The sequence below is a fragment of the Arvicanthis niloticus genome, chromosome 3 (genome assembly GCF_011762505.2).
Source record: "Arvicanthis niloticus isolate mArvNil1 chromosome 3, mArvNil1.pat.X, whole genome shotgun sequence".
NCBI classification, from domain to species: domain Eukaryota; kingdom Metazoa; phylum Chordata; class Mammalia; order Rodentia; family Muridae; genus Arvicanthis; species Arvicanthis niloticus.
Window position 1 is genome coordinate 46,644,921 of NC_047660.1, and position 17,717 is coordinate 46,662,637.

At 38.8% G+C, this 17,717-nt stretch overlaps 1 protein-coding gene across 3 annotated transcripts in view; it reads left to right on the forward strand.

Annotated features, from left to right (window-relative positions):
• Positions 1 to 17,717, forward strand: part of Rb1 (RB transcriptional corepressor 1) — a 140,005-nt gene that overhangs the window by 5,931 nt on the left and 116,357 nt on the right. Inside the window, exon 3 of one of the 3 annotated variants that reach the window (XM_076930734.1) lies at positions 5,590 to 5,655. The exons of the other annotated variants lie outside the window; for them this stretch is intronic. Coding sequence (XP_076786849.1) covers positions 5,590 to 5,655 — 66 coding nt within the window. The remainder of the gene's footprint in view (positions 1 to 5,589; positions 5,656 to 17,717) is intronic. 3 annotated transcript variants of the gene reach the window in all.

A 17,717-nucleotide genomic window follows, 5' to 3' on the forward strand; every position in this document is an offset into this window, starting at 1 on the left:
GGAACTTCCCATTTCAATTAAAAGACTGGGTAGGTCTTCCCCCAGCAATTAAGGCAGTCAAGATGGTTTGCCACAGCTGTGTCCACAGGCAGTCAGATCTATATAACTCCTGAAGACGCCCTTCTAGTAATGCTACACTGTGTCAAGTTGGCGGCAATTCAAACTAACATTACCAACTGACATCCTAGTTCCTTAAAGAATGTCACTAGAAATAGGGCTGCCATTGTATTGATTCTGAAGGCATTTTTGGTAATATAACTTTTCATGGTATTAATTCTGCTAATCCAAGAGCATAAGACTATTTTGGTTTTTTTGTTTTTTTTGTTTTTTTGTTTTTTTTTTTTGTTTTGTTTTGGTTTGTTTTGGTTTTTTTTTAATTTTCTGGTATCTTCATCTTCTTTAAGGGTTTTAAAGATTTTATTGCAGAGGTCTTTTACTACTTTGGTTATGTTGATTCCTAGGCATTTTTTTTTTTTTGTCTTTCTCTGTAATTACTCTTTTCTTTTCTTTTTTTTTATTAGATATTTTATTTACACTTCAGGTGCCATCACCTTTCCCCATTCCCCCCCCCCCCAGAAAACCCCTATCCCATGCCCCCTTTTCCTTTTTGCATTTATACATTTTTTTTAAAATAATGTTAATCATAAGCGTTATAAGTTTGGAATTGTTCAATCAGAGGTGTAACCCAATGACCAACCTAGATATAACAACTATCTTTGACTGGTGGAGATACATGAATATCTGCCTCCCTGTCTCCCCCCTCTTTCTCTCTTTCATCACCTAGCTTCTCCTCTCCTTCGTCTTCTCCTCTTCTTACTCCTTTTCTTCCTCTCAGTACTCCTCCCACCTTAGCTCCTCCTACACATCACCCTTCCTGTTAAAATGAAACTTTTCTCTCAAAATACAATTAGAGCATAATTATTAGGCATTTTTTTAAAGCTAATATTTTTTGTCTTGTTTATTTGTTTGTTTGAAACAAGGTCTTACTATGTAATTCTAAATGATCTAGAACTCATTATGTAGACCAAGTAGCCTTGAATCACAGAGGTCCTGCCTCTGCCTCCTAAATGCTGGGATTAATGATGTGTACCACCATGCTCTTGAAGCTGTTTGGAATGGGATCTTTTCCTACTGATTTCTTTTCTTGGCAAGTTAGTTAAAGGTATGTAGAAAGGTACTTATTTTTGTCTGTTGACTTTATATTTTGCTGTGTCGAAAGTATTTATCACATCTAAGAGTTTTCTACTGGAGTCGTTAAAATACAGAATCATACCTTTGTCAAATAGAGATACTTTCCTCCCCTTCTATTTGTCTCCCTTTTATTTCTCTTGTTTTGCTGCTCTAGCTAGGACTTCAAGCATTATAATTGAGTAGGACCAGTAAGAGTGGGTACCTTTGTCTCATCCTGAATTTTAGAGGAAATACTTTCAGTCATTCCCGGGTTAGAACAATGTTTTACATAGGTTTGTTGTATGTAGCTTTTATTGTGTTGAGATGTTTCTTCCTCCCTCCCTCCCTCCTTCCCTCCCTCCCTCCCTCCCTCCCTCTTGCCTGCCTGCCTGCCTGCCTGCCTGCCTGCCTGCCTGCCTGCCTGCCTGCCTGCCTGCCTTCCTTCCTTCCTTCCTTCCTTCCTTCCTTCCTTCCTTCCTTTCTTTCTTTCTTTCTTTCTTTCTTTCTTTCTTTCTTTCTTTCTAAAAGGTTTATTTATTTAATGTATGTGCGTGCATTGCAGCTGTCTTCAGACACACCAGAAGAGGGCATTGGATCCCATTACAGATGGTTGTCAGCCACCGTGTGGTTGCTGGGAATTGAACTCAGGACCTCTGGAAGAGCACTCAGTGCTCTTAACGGTTGTGCCATCTCTCCAGCCAGAGATGTTTCTTTTATTTCTAGTTTCTTCAGGGCTCGTGTGTGTGTGTGTGTGTGTGTGTGTGTGTGTGTGTGTGTGTGTGTGTGTCTGTCTGTCTGTCTGTCTGTCTGTCTGTCTCTGTGTGTGTGTGTGTGTATGTATGCATGCATATGTGTGTGGGTGCATGTGCATGTGCAAACCAGAAGACATCCTCCAGCATGCCTTTCTTTAGGTGCCTCTACCCTTCCTCCTTTTTCCTCTCTTCATTGTTTTTGTTTTGAGACAAGGTTTCCCACAAGCCTAGAGGTCATTCAGTAAGTAGACAAGTCTAGATGGGCACTGAGCCCCAGAGATCTTCCTCTGCCTGCCTCTCTAATACTGGGATTACAAATATAGGCCACATGCTTGGCCTTATTTATTTATTTATTTATTTATTCATTTATTCATTCTATTTTATATTCACTCTGAAGATCTTACTCAGGTACTCATACTTATAAATCAGGAACTTCAGCCTCTTTAGAACTTTATCAAGAAGGGATGATGAACACTGTCAAAAACCTTTCCTGCTTATATTAAGATAATCATGATTTTTGTCTTTAAGTGTATGAGTGGGTTATATTAAATATCAGTTTTCGTATGTTGAATTACCTTTGTGTCCCTGGGATAAAACCAGTTTGGTCATGGGTTGATGAATTTCTTTATGTCCTATGAGTTTGATTTGCAAAAATTGTATTGAGAATGTTTTTTTGTTGTTGTTTTGAAAATTTTTGTAGGGAATTTTGTGTTTGGTTTTCTGTTTGTTGTTTCATCCTTATCTGGGCTTGATAGTAGAGTAATTGGTTTAGTAGATTGAGTTTAATAGTGCCTGCTCCCTTCTATTATAAGGAACAGTTTGCACAGGGTTGGTGATAGGTCTTTTTTAAAAGGTTTGCTAGACTGGCGGTGAATCCGTCTGGCCATGGCTTCTCCTTGTGGAGACTTTTTATACTGCCTTAATCTCACTGCTTTCTAGGGTCTATTTTTCTTACTTATATCTTTTTTATTTAATTTTGGTAGCTTATGTAGCTCTAGGAATTTATCCACGTCTTCTAGATTTTCTAGGCGTTTGAGGGAGGAATATAAGCTTTTGAAGCTGTTTCCTTTCTGGATTTTCTCAGAGCCTGTTACAATCTCCTTTACATCTTTATTTTTAATTTGGTTCTTCTGTCTTTTTATTAGCTTGTCTAGGAGCTTTTGAGTCTTATATCTTTCCTTTTCTTTCTTTCTTTCTTTCTTTCTTTCTTTCTTTCTTTCTTTTTTTTTTTTTCTGAGATAGGGTCTCATAAAGCTCAGGCTGACTTTGAACTCATTATGTCATAACCAAGGGTGACCTTGACTTTCTGAGCAGTGTCCTGAGGAGTGAATTACAGGGTGTGTCCTCCAGCTCAGAGGTTTATCCAGTGCTGGGATTGAGTTCAGGGCCTCATGAATGCTTTATCATGATAATTTTCTTAGGTTGTTAAATTATATAAATACATAAACTTTATTTGGAAATAGAGTTTCTAGTGGTAACAACCACTGGAGTTTTAAAAACAAATTAATTGCTGGGTATGTAGTTTTTTCCTAGCTAACTTGTTTATGCTGATATATCCTGATAAGAATAATTTTTGCATAAGCAAGTTATTGCTAATTGTAAATAATTAAGTTAATGGCTCTCTGATATCTTTCTTTGAATAAATTCTCACAAGCTAATCTACTGAGTCAAAAATCTACAAACTTTTAAGACTACTTAGTACTTTATTTCTTTTTATTTGATTATCAAAGAAAAAGTGTCTTTAGTTGGGAATTTAGATTTTTTAAAAGTAGTATGTTTAAAGTCTCCAGGTTACTCTTTGAATGATCTTTGTTTAACAGTGAAACAAATAGAGGCAGGCATGGTGGCATATGGAGTTGGTTCAGCATTTAAGAGTAACTGACTACTGTTCTTACTGAGAATCTCCACCTATGTCAAGTGGCTCACAACCACCTATAACTCCAGATCCAGAGAATTAAAGTTGATTGGCAGCTGCAGTCATGTATGTACCCCTAAACTGACATGCATGCACGCTGGAGAGATGGCTCAGAAGTTAAGAACACTGGCTTTTGTTCCAGAGAACCTGGGTTCAATTCTTAGCACCCACATCGTGGCTCACAACCTTCTATAACTCTAGTTCTAGGGGATCTTATGTCCTCCTCTGGTGTCTGTGGGTACCAGAGATACATTGCTGCACAGATATGCATGCAAGCAATGCACATATACACATAAACTAAAAATAAATAGCATAATAACAAAATAATAATAGTCTTCAAAAAATAAAATTGATGCAAATAGTAATGTCCCTGGAAACTTCAGGGAGAAGACCCCTTCTTTCTTAGAAGTATGGACTCGTTACTTCTGTAACTTGATTGCAAACTGTAGAACTTAACTGATAGGGAGTTATATAGAAACTTTGAAGATCAAGGTTAATACATTAACCTCAACAGTATAATTTGTCAATATACACAACCAAGAGTCAACAAACTTTATTTAGAAACTATAGTTTACTTAGAACTATACTTTGGGGAGTGAGATTGGGGAGATAATTCAGTGGGTCAGAGTGCTTGCTGCACAAACATGAAGATCTGAATTTGAATTCCCAATACACAACTTAAGGAAATCTAGGTGTGACCGTTTGCACCTATAACCTCAACACTCTGTGTGTGTATCTGTGTGTGTCTGTGTCTGTGTGTATCTGTGTCTGTGTCTGTGTCTGTGAATAGATGGAAGGATCACTGACTGCCAGGCAGCTCCAGGCTTAATGAGAGACCCTGAATAAGGTAATGATAGAGCAGGACACCTTATTTCTTTTTTCTTGTCTCTGCATGTGGTTACTTGCACACATATGTGTGTATACCATATATACACATTGAAAATATTAATGAAAATGAAAGGCCAGTGAAATGGGGCAGCTGGTAAATGACCTGAGTTAGTTCCTGAAGACCCATATAAACATCGAAGGAAAGACCTGTCTTCACTATGTTGTTTTCTGGCCTTCTTACATGCACTGTGACAGGTACACATCCCCATACACACATGGTATGCATCCACACATATATACACACACTGATAATCTTTAAGATTTTTAAGTTACACGTTAGCTGTCTTCAGACACACCAGAAGAGGGCATCCGATCCCATTACAGATAGTTGTGAGCCACCATGTGGTTTCTGGGAATTGAACTCAGGACCTCTGGAAGAGCAGTCAGTGCTCTTAACTGCTGAGCCATCTCTCCAGGCCCATTTTTTAAAGTTAAACTAGAAAATTCCTTTGCTTATACAAACCAGGTACTTGGGTTGTAAGACAAGCCATTATTCCTTAAAAAAAATAAATAAATAAAAACTGGTTTATGCGGATGACATGGGTAGGGGTAAGGGTGGCCATGCAAATCTGAGGGCAACTTGGAAGAGTTCTTTTTCTCCCCTTCTACCACATGGGCCTTCTCTTTTATTGTCCTAGTCCACTTTCTGATTTCTCATTAAGCATATATAATAAATAAGTAGCTTTCTGTGTGTATGTAAAATCTAGGATCTGCAAATAAGGGAAAATATAAGATGTTTATATTTCTGAGTCTGATTTAATTTTCTTAATCTGATGACTCAGTTTCCAGCAAACAACATGATTTTGTTAACTAAAACTCTACTATGTATGTATATTATTTCTTTATCCATTTATCTGTTGACAGACACATAGGCTGAAAACATACTATGGCCACTGTGACCAGTGCTCCAGTAAACATGGATATACAAAGGTATTTGTAGTGTACTGACTTTGTGCCCTTTGGGTATATATCTAGGAGTGGTATAGCTGGATATGCTATATGGTGAGGCTGGCTGGACCAGTTCACATTTCCATCAGCCATGTATTAAGGTTCGTTAGTAGCAGAAACTATTTTGGGCTGTAGAATTAAATATATACAAATAAATGTGACTGCTTTCTTGCCTTACCCATTCTCTTCCCAGCTTTGTTCCTACCTTTCTTTAGAACTAGTATAATGTAAAATATTACTTCCTAGTGAAGATCGTGATAGGAATTAGAATATATGAATTCATTCCTGGTTGTGTGGGGAGGAAGACAACAGAGGACTTTGTGTTACTTTTAGGACTTGACACATTTTGGATGGTGTGGAAGACTATTCTTTTGTCCTGCTGTAATTCAACAGACCCTTTCTTACAATACATGAGTGTTTAATGTTGAGGGTTGGCCTAAGAATAATGGAATGCGTTCAGAGAAGCAAATGCAAAGACAGAATGAACCTGTTTGCAAAGCAGCTGTTGTGGTCCCAGTTGTCTGTTCTCTGAAACAAGAGGAATGTAGTGACTTGGGGGAACCCTTTTTGGCATTGTAAGTGGATGGTGTTTATAGAGAGAGGATGGGTTATAAGCAGTCTGAAATAAATCATGTGGTGACTCCACACTCTTGAACAAACTACCTAAAATCTCCAGTCCTTGGTTTTCTCATCCATAAAGTAGGCTATAATTAATTTCCAGATCTTGGAGTCATTGTGAATATTAAATAAGTTAATACATATTAAGTATATGTAAGGTAATTTACTGAGTCAAAGTCCCCATATTTTTTTTCCAAAAAACAAAAAAACAAAAAAAACAAAAAAAACAAAAAAAACCCCACCAAAACCCAAAATTCTATCTTCTCCTGAAAGGCTGCCTTGTGGGCATGACACAGCCAATGCAATCATGATCTCAACAGTGGCAGCAGCTGGCATCAGTGTGCCTGCACAGGACTGGGCTTGTCAGCAGTCAGTCATAGATCGGAGAGAGGCCTATTTGGCCTTACCCCTCCCTGCTGAAATATGAGCTACTGATGGATTTTGGGAGAAGGGCAGACGTTGTCTTCAGTGGTGTACCCTGATGAGTTCACCATGCTCCAGTAAATGGTAGCAAACTCATGTTGCACTGGCATCCCTGGCTAAATTCTGGGTTACAAAACAAAACACAGAAAGGCTTGAGTGTGAGAAAGGGACTGGCCAGGAGGGAGTGTGTGTTGGAGGTGGGAGGGAAATGAGAAGGCGAGGGTGAGAGTCGTCAGAAATTGTTACAAGAACAAATTCAATCAAACTTTCCATTTTATTTTGCACTTGATTAGTACTTAAAAGACAAACCATCTTGGTGGTTCGGTGGATAAATTGTTGGCTATACAAGTATGAGAATTCAGTTGTTTCCTTTACACCTACCTACCTGATTACTGACACAGCTGCAATACTTGTTTGTAATCCCAAAGCTGAGAGACAGAAACAGATGAATCCTGGGGACTTGGTAGTCAGCCAGTGTAACCTAAATGGCCAGCTCCAGGCACAGTGGGAGAACTTGTCTCAGAAGAATAAGGTAGAGATCAATAGAGGAAGATATCTGGTGTCCATCTCTGGCCTTCATTCATACATACATACGTGAATGAGCACACATACACTCATGCAGGGACCAAGCATGTAGTTAAAAAGAAATAAAGCAACTTCAGTTTGGGTTTAGATTGATGTGTTCAAGAGTTCAATATCTATGGCAGCTATAGGCTTACATGTTTCTTAAATGCTGACTTGAAAGTCATAATTCTTCCTTAATTCATACTGCTGATGGATTTTTAATTCAGTGGGCATGAAAACAGTGTTACCTGGTGCATCTCTGTTAGAGCCCTTGGGTGGCCAAGTACATTTTCAGTTAAGCAGAAATATTTTTAAAAGATTTTCTATTCTCATCTGTAGGTCTTAAGATTTTAACAGCAGGCTTCAACTATTCGATAAAGTAAGCTGTAAGCTTGCATGCTGTCACCCAGGCCTTGTTCCATTCGTTAATGTGCCACAGTGGCTGTCTCTTAAAAGAAAGGCTGAGAATCTGGTAGTTGTTTAGTCCATGAGGCTACATGTTTCAACTGGTTTAGTCGATTTTAGGATGTAGAAGTAGGCTCTAATACCATCAAAGAAGTGCCTTGGCAACAGGGTAGATGCGCTTGCCAGGATGAATAAGGGCAAGTGGGCAAGACCCAAAACTTACTCTTCCATGTCCTTTTATGTGGGCTGCTGCTAGAAAGTGTGACCCAGGTTTAGGTTGAGTCCTCTCATCTTAAAAGATCCGATCAAGAAAATCCCTCAGAGGTGTGGCCAGATGTTTGTGGTTTTGTTGTTATATTTTATTTTATTTTTCCAAGACAGGGTTTCTCGGTATAGCTCTGGCTGTCCTGGAACTTGCTCTGTAAACTAGGCTGGCCTTGAACTCACAGGGATCTGCCTGCCTCTGCCTCCCAAGTGTTTAAAAAAGATTAAGGGCATGCGCCACCACATGCAGCTTTAGTTTTAGTAGATTCAGGATGTAGTCAGGTCAACAACTAAGATTATTCATCACCTACTTCTTAAGTTTAATAGTTTTAGTTTAGGGGTTAGAATAAGAGATATATGCCTTTTTTCAGTTGAACAAAACTAGTATATGGTTATTAATTAGCCTAGTTTCAATTTTATGTCTCACAGAATAGGGGCTCATAAGGAGATTAAGAGAGACATGAAAGAACAGTATGTTGGATTTTATAAGACATATTTATTATGTTCATTGTTTTATATGGGTATAACTCAGTGGCTCCCCCAAACAATTATAATCATATATTAAAGATCAGACAGTAGATAACCATAAGGTATAATAATAGTGAAAATAATGCCAAGTAGTATGAGAATTATTAAAATGTGATCAAAAAATGAAACTGGATATAGAAGCATACACTTGTAATCCCAGCATTCAGGCTGAGGCAGGAGAGTCACAAGTCTAAAGTCAGCTTGGGCTTTTCCTTAGTTACTCTTCTATTGCTGTCATAAGACATTGTGACCAAGGCAACTTATACAAGAAAAAGTCTATTGGGGGCTTACAGTTTTAAAATGTTAAAAGTCCATGACCATCATGGTGGGGAATATGGCAGTAGGCAGACAGACATGACACTGGAACATGTAGAAAGCTCACATCTTAAGACACAAGCACAAAACAAAGACAGATACACCAGGAGGGTAAGAGTCATTTTAAACCTCAAAGCCAACAAAGCCACACCTCCAGACCCTTTCCAAGCAGTTCTAACTGGGAACAAAGTATTGAAGTATATGAACCTGTGGGTCTTAATCCTATTAAGACTTCAGAGTGAAACCTGTCACAAACAAGAAAACCAAACCAACCAATCAAAATGAATCATGAAGCAAGCACATTCTGTTTGAACTGTGGTGCCAGTAGGCTTGCTGTAGAGAGAGTTGCTGCAGTTAACAAAAATCTCTGCAGGTATGCCTGTAGAAATTTATTTTAGCTCATGGTTCTAGAGAGATGAAGTCTGAAATCCTCTGTGTTGAAAAAGCAGGGGAAGGTGGAGCAGGCAGAAGAGAAATCCTGAGGTGTAGCTTCACTGTCTCAGAACCCGCTCTTGTGTGCACTCAGACAGACCTGTCAGGGTAAGAACAGATTCCCACGGTGATGACATTTATCCCTTTAGTGCCTTTGCCACTTCTTAACATTGCAACCCCCAGTGCTGCCACGCTGGCCATGAGATGTGAAGAAGCGTTTCAGACAGGATAAAGGGCAGTCAGGCCAGAGCAGCTTCCCTGTGCTCCAGCTCTGTTTAACCACTTTTTGAAGAGCAACTGTTCTCTTGTTTCTTATGGCTTGTTCTGCTGTTTCAGTCATTTCTTAGCAAGTTAATTTGAGCATTTGTATGACTCACATTTAAGATTCCTGTCTTTTAGGGGTCAGAGTCCTTCTATGCCTAGTCTCTAGTGTCTTGAGTTATTTAATTATTTCTCAACTTTTTAATTATTTTATGCTAAACAGTAGTTCTGATCCTTATTATTTTGTGCCTTATCCTTGTTAAAATTCCTTTCAAAGTAGTTTATTTGTTAGTTGATGACTTTACATTAGCCCATCCGTATTACTTCTAAGTTCATGGTTTACATGAGGATTTATTATTGATGTTAAATGGCATATTGATTTTGACAAATGTTGAATGGTATGTGTCTGTGATTGTAGTAATATAGAATACTTTCATTGCTCTACAAATATTCTTTGCTTGTTTATCCTGAATTTGCCTATTTTCTTTCAACCTGTAGTAATCACTGTTCTTCATTTTTTAAAAACATGGCTTTGCGTTTTCTAGGATGTAATATAGTAGCTAAACAGTATACTACCTTTCAGTTGGGCTCTCTCACATAATAATATGCATTTAAGCTTCTTCTACATCTTTTAATGACTTAGTGGCTCCTTTCTTTTTAGAATAATAATATTCTGTAATCTGTTTGTGCCACAATTTATTTATCCATTCTACTTCCAAAGGGTATTTTGGTTTCTTCTCCATATTAGCAATTATGAGTAAAGCTGCTGTAAACATACATACAAATTTTTGTGTGTATGTGTTTATGCATGCATATGCATAGATGTGTGTACCCACACATATTCATATACAGGCAAAACGTCAACCACGGTATCATTCATTAGGCTCTGTTTACCTTCTCTTTTGAGACTGGCCCAGAATTCACCTATTAGGGTAAGACTGGCCATCCAGGAAGCTCAGGAATCAATGTTTACACCTCCCTGTTGGTTGGGATTTCAAGCATGTGGCATCATGCCTGGCTTTTTAATGTGGGTTCTGGGAATCAAACTCCGGTTCTCATGCAGTTGCTGAGCCATCTTTGAAGCTCCCAGACATTTGTCTCAAGACAAGATCTTGATAAGTTGCCTAGGCTGGCTTCACACTTACTGTGAAGCCTAAGCTGGCCTTAATTCCTGATTCTCCGGTCCCGGTCTTCTGACTGCCAGGGGTTATAGCTTGTGCTATCATGTCAAGCTTGTGGAGAGTGTGTGTGTGTGTGTGTGTGTGTAAAAGAAAGAGATACAGAGACAGAGGCAGAGAGAGAAGCTTAGTTCCTTGTAATAAAGACTGTGCTGGCTAGTTTTTATTTCACCTTGACTCAAGCTAGAGTTATTTTGGAAGGTAGAATCTTGAGAAAATGTTGCTACCAGATTGGTCTTTAGGAAAGTCTGTGGTATATTTTCTTGCTTAGTAATTGATGTGGGAGGGCCTAGCTCAAGGTGGACAGCACTACCATTTGGCTGGTGCTGCAGAGTGCTGTAATAGAGCAGGCTGAAGAAGAGCAAGACAGTAAGCAGCACTCTTTCAAGACTTCTTACCTCCAGTTTCCCGCCCTGTTTTGGCTTCTGCCTTGATTTCCCTCAGCAGTGGAATGTGACCTGACAGTTGTAAATTGAAAGAAGCCCCTTTCTCCTCAAGTTGTTTAAGGTCATGGTGTTTTATTATAACCAGAGGATTTCCAACTAAGACAAATACCAAGGACGAGTTGCTGTGTCATGTGGTAAGAATATGTTTAGATTTGTAAGAAACTGACAAACTGATTTTCCAATGGCTTAATCATTTTACATTCCCAAACCTGTTAGTAAATTACTGGACATCATTGCCAGCATTTTGTGTTGTCAGTGTTATGCATTTTCTTTTTTCATTCTAATAAATGCAAAGTAATTTCTTGTTTGAACATCCTAATAGCATATATGTTAAGTGATTTATTTACTGTTTGTGTAGCTTTTTTGATATGATGCTTATTGAGACCTTTCCCCTATTTTAATGGTTATTTGTTTTATTATTGAAATTAAAGCATTTGCATTTTTTTTTTGCTATGTTGTTTACAAATATTTACCCCAAGTTTGTGACTTATGTTCTTATTCTCTTGATAGCGAATTTACAGAACCAAAGTTTGTAATTTCAGTGCTGAACCAAAGGACAGCTATATTTTTTGCTTTATTAGGCAAATATTCTCTCTCCCCCCTCCCCCTCTCGTGTGTGTGTGTGTGTGTGTGTGTGTGTGTGTGTGTGTGTTTTACTGGAGACTGAGCCCGCAGCTCTGTGCACTGTAGGAAAGCACACTCTACTAGCACTGTGCTAGATCTCCAGCCTTGTTGCTTTACATTTCCCTTCTCACGTTCTGACCCATTTCTAATTACTTTTGTGTGGTATGGAAGGGTTGAGTTTATAACATCTTTTTCTTTTTGGGTGAAGATCTATCTTTTTCTTTTTGGGTGAAGATGTATAATTGCTAGCACTGTTTGCTGGAAAGGTATCTTTTTCCATAGTATTGTGTTTTACTCCTTTATCAAAGACTATTGTATTAGGTTGCAGTTGTGTGTCTCCATTTCTGGTCTCTCTGTTCTCTACTGTCTCTTTATTTCTCAGCCTCCCTTTTATTACTGTGAAGAGATACAATGACCATGGCAACTCCTAAAAGACAAAATATTTAATTGGGGGTTAGTTACAATTTCAGAGGTTTAGTCTATTACATCATGGTGGAGAGTATGGTAGCATGTGGGCAGACATAGTGCTGGAGAAGTAATGGAGAGTTCTGTATCTGAAAACATAGGCAAGAGAGAGAGACACACACACACACACACACACACAGAGAGAGAGAGAGAGAGAGAGAGAGAGAGAGACAGACAGACAGACAGACAGACAGATACATACACAGAGAGAGACACTGGGCATGGCTTGAGCTTCTGAAACCTCAAGGCCACACTTACTAATCTTCTCAAGTAGTACTATTCCCAGATGACTAAACATTTAAATACAGGAGTCTATGGGAGGGCATTCTTTTTTTTTTTTATTTTAAGATTTAGTTTTTCATTTTATGTATATGAGTATACTGTAGCTGTCTTCAGACACAACAGAAGAGGGCATGGATCTCATTACAGGTGGTTGTGAGACACCATGTGGTTGCTGGGAATTGAACTCAGGACCTCTAGAAGAGTAGTCAGTGCTCTTAACTGCTGAGCCATCTCTCCAGCCCCATGGTGAGGGGGGCATTCTTATTCGAACTACTACATTCCATTCTCTAGGCCCCATAGGCTAATAGCTACATCATAATGCAAAAAAAAAAAAAAAAAAAAAAAAAAAAAAAATACATTCAGTCCAACTTCAAAACAGTATTATCACTGTTTAAAAGTTCAAAGTCTTTTCTGAGACTCAAGGAAAATTTTGTAACCCCTGTAAAATCAAAATCAAAAATTATATCTCATACTTTCAACATACAGTGGCACAGAATATATATTACCATTACAAAAGGGAAGAAAGTGGGAGTAGTAAGAAAATACTGGACCAAAGGAACAAAAACCATTGGGTCAGTTTCCAAGTTCTGTATCTGCACATCTGATGTCCAAGTGTTCTACATCTCCAACAGCTTTCAGGTTTGTTGACGTCAACATGCTTCTTTCACTTGGACTGGTTCCATACTCCGTATCTAGCTCTCCTAGGCAGGTGTCCCACAACTTGGCATTTTCAACATCTTGGGGGTTCTAGGGTAATCCAGTCTTCACCTTCACAACTTCAAGCAGTTGCCTCTCTAGGCTTCCATACAGGGACACTCCTGGTACACACCTAGCTTCAGTGGCTTTCCTTAGCTGCTGAGGGAGATTCCACAACCCCTTTCGTGTACTCTTGACTCTAAAGTCAGAACCACATGGCTGGAGCTGTCAAGTTCTGCTGCTTCTGGGCTTGGAACATAGCCCCCTCATTTAGTTACATCTGCATTCCCTTCTGTTGTTGACATATTCCTTCACTTCTTAAGCTTTTTCTTTAATTCCTTTTCACAGTTTGAAAGCTTAGCTGGTTGGTCTCTTTACCTGAAGTTAACATTTTCATTATTCTATTTATCATCAGGCTGTTCTTTAAACTCTTTTATCTTTTTGAGCATTGGACTTGGCTCTAACATTTCATTTCCTGATGCTCCCCCTTTCTCCTCAAGCTATACAGTTTCTTTCTTTCTTTTCTTTTCTTTTCTTTTCTTTTCTTTTTTTTTTTTTTTGCTCAGCTTGATCCTTTTCATTATAAATCTGCATAAGAGTGGCCATGAATAACCAAGTGACAGGGTCAGTACTAAGCTATCTTGAAATTACTGCCAACATCATTAACCCAGTTTAGCATCAGGCAGCTTTTTTGGACAATGAATGCAGTCACAATCTTCAAAATTATGCAAGAATGGTCTCTAGGTCACTTGCTAATATTATTTCCCTTTGAAACCTCTTGAACTGTGTCCCTACAGTACTTAGCACCACTGTCTTCTATGCTCTTACTTGGATGGCTCATTAAGCCCTGCTTAAAGAATTCAATTACTTTTCTAGTCCCCAATCCTGAAGTCTTCTATATTACTCCAACAAGCAGCATGGTCAGGTCTATGACAGCAATACCCCACTCCTGGTACCAACTTTTGTTTTAGTCACTCTTCTATTGCTCTTAAGACACACTACGACCATGGCAACTCCCACCTACACATACTTTCTCCAACAAGGGCACACCTGCTAATCTTTCTCAAGTAATGCCACTCCCTGATGACTAAGCATTCAAACATAGAAGCCTAATGGGGGCATTCTTTTTCTTTTTATCAAATGTGCTTGGTGTTTTCCCTGTATATATGTGAGGGTGCCAGGTGCCCTATAACTGGAGTTGCAAACAGTTGTGAACTGCCATGTGGGTGCTTGGAATCGAACCTGGATCCTCTGGAAGAGTAGCCAGTGCTCTTAACTTCCAAGCCAGATCTTCAGCCCCCTATTCAGCCATTTTTTTTTTTTTTAATTTAAACCACTATACTCTCCATTTTTCCTTTTCCAGTGCCTTATATTTTTACTGTTGAACTTTGTCATAAGTCTTAGGTGCTAATTCTATTTTAATTTCATTGTCCTTCGGTATTGTGTGGGCTAGTTTGGGTCTAATGCCTTTCCTTATGTGATAGCCAGCTTTCTGCCTCTGAGGTAAAATGTATGAGGACATTGTTTAAAAGGTGGAAATATCTGTTTTGGTTTATGATTTCAGAGGCTTCAGTCTGTGATAACTTGCTCCATTACTTCCAGCTGAGCCAAGACCACGTAAGGCTCAGAGTGTCCAGTAGAGCACAACTGCACCTCTTATGCTGACTAAGAAATAGAGAAAGTGAAAGAAAAGGGCCAGGGGCAAGAACTATATACCCTTGAGTGCAGTGCCTCCAATGACAGTCTCCCCCAGCTAGATGCAGCTCCAGCAGTTCCCACCACTTCTTGATGGACCATTCAGTTATGAGCCCATTGATGGATTGTCTCTGTTACCTAGTGACCTACCGAAAACTCTGCCTCTGAATATTGCTACATTGAGGACCAAGTCTTGAACATTTTGGGGACATTTCAATCCAAACTACAATGTCTTGTTAGTTTTAGAATGATTATATTGAATTTATAGGTCTCCTTGATTATTTAGGTCTTTTATTTTTAATTAGAGTTTTATGGTTTCCCTCAGGTTAATTTTGTATAGACTCTATTAGCTTTATGTATAACTATCCCATTTTAGATGCTCATGTAATTATATTTTTTTTCCTTTTTCTTTTTTCTTTTTTTTAAGACAGGGTCTCACTATGTATTTCTGACTGGCCTGGAGCTCACTGTGTAGGCCAGGGTGGATGCAAACTCACAAAAATCAAGAATTAAAGGCATGTGCACCACATCCTGCTTAATTGTATTTTTTAAAAATTGCAGTCTATTTGTTGGGATATAGCAAAACAATTGGGTTTTATGCTCTGACCTTGTCTCCTGTATCCTCGTTATAACGTTTAGTAGAACTCATAGTCTCTATTGAGTCTTTGGGATTTCTATAGAAATGATTGAATAATTTTAAACAAAGTCATTTTTGTTTCTTCTCAGTCCAAACAACTTTGATTTTTTTTTTTTTGTTTTGTTTTATTGCATTATTCTGGAATTCTGAATGATGTCAGTTGTGTGGTAAAGGATAGCACTGATATCATGTTTCCACTTTCTCATCAATAAGTATGATATTAGCTATAGATTTTCTATGAAGATTCCTTTCTCTCCTTTTTATTGAAAATAGATTCCCTCCTCCCTCAAATAATATATTCTGATGAAGGTTTCCCCTCCCTACCCCCAGTTCCTCTCTACCTCCCTTTCTATCTGGACCCACCCCTTTCCTTTCTCATTAAAAAAACAGACAAACAGGCTTCTAGGGGATAATAATAAAACAAAAACTAATGCATCAGAATTGGACAAAACAAACAAACAAACAAACCAACAGAAGGAAAAGAGTGAGGAGAAGGCATGAGAAACAAAGACCCGCTCATTCTCACCTAGGAACTCCATAAAAACACTAAACTGGGAGCCATAATATACACAAACACACACACACACACACGCACACGCACGCGCACGCACACACACACACACACACAGAGGGAGAGAGAGTAAAATGAGAGAAAAATACAAATGAAATAAAATAAGATTTAAAAGAAAAGAAATAGAAAAGCCCTGGCATAATGTTATGAGACAAGAAACCTCCAGTGACTACTGAATCCTTTTCTGTTGGCACCTACTGCTGGGCATGCAGCCTACCTTTAAGAGTAGTTTCTTTTCCCCAGTGAGAGTCCCTTAGAGGAAACTACATTTACATTTGCAAGTAGGTATCAGTCACATATTGCTTCTGGGTTAGAGATAGGGACATATATTCCCTGTTCCTTTCAGCTCTAGGGAACATAGCTTGAGAAGGCACAAGAATCAGAGACCCACTCGTTCATTCACTCAGGAATTCAATAAAAATACTGAAGTGGAAGCCATAAAATATACACAGAGGGCCTGGTGTGGAGCTTGTGCACGCTGCCTTACTCTCTGTGAGTTCATATAAACTTTGATCGTATTGATTTAGAAGATGTTGTTTTCTTCACCCTCCAACTCATCTGGCTCATATACTTTTTCTGCCTCCTCCTCTGTGGGGTCCCATGATCCCTGAGGGGAGAGGTTGATGGGGACTTCCATTTAGGACATTCCCTTGGAGTGTTCCAAGGTCTTTTACTTTCTGCATCATGTCTGGCTGTGGGTCTTTGTATTTTTTCTCATCTGCTGTAAGAGAAAACTTCTCTGAAAATGGCTGAGCAAGGCACTGATCTATAAGTATAACAGAATGCATTAGTAGTTTTGTTTCATTACTATACTCTTTTAGTAGAATAGTAATATTTGGTTTTACCCTAGGTGCCAGGCCTATCTAATCTCAGGTTCAGTCATCCAAGCAGTGTTGGACATAGGTTCCATCTTGTGGAGTGGGCTTTCAGTCAAATCAGATATTGGTTGGTTACTCCCACAAATATTGTGCCACCATTGCCTTAGCAGATCTTGCATGTAGGACACCATTGTAGATCAAACAGTTTGTAGCAGAGTACTTTTCTGTACCAAAGATAATAGAATGTAGAGATGAAGACATTATGTAGGCACCAATTCAACTTCTCCATGTTCAGTGAGTTGTGTGGATGTTGTCTTCAGCAATGGGGCCTTGCTGTCAGTTTGGGGAGACCAGCCTATAGTCCTGGCGACAGTATCGGTTCTTTGGGGATTCCTATGGGACTCCTTTGGCCAACAACTCAATTAGATGTAACCCCATCTTGGTACTGAAAGTTTCATTTGGTGACAGGGGATGTCTAGTTGGGGCTCTGTCTCCCCCTTTACTTGGTGATTTTATTTAAATCACTTTCATGTATGTATATATTTTAGAGAGCTTCTACTGTATTAGGCTTCTATACTGTCTCTCAAATAGCCTTTAATTTTTGGTTGTTTCTCTCCATATTCCTTCTTTCATCCCCTTCTACATTTGATCTTCCTGTTCCCCCACCCCATAACTATCATCTTTCCCTTTCCTAGGGAGGTCTCTCCATGTCCCTCTTAATCCCTTACTCTGTACCTAACCTCTGTGATTCTGTGGGTTGTAGCTTGGTCATTATTGACTTAACAGCTGGTATTCTGTGAATAGTCTTTATTAAGTTGAGGA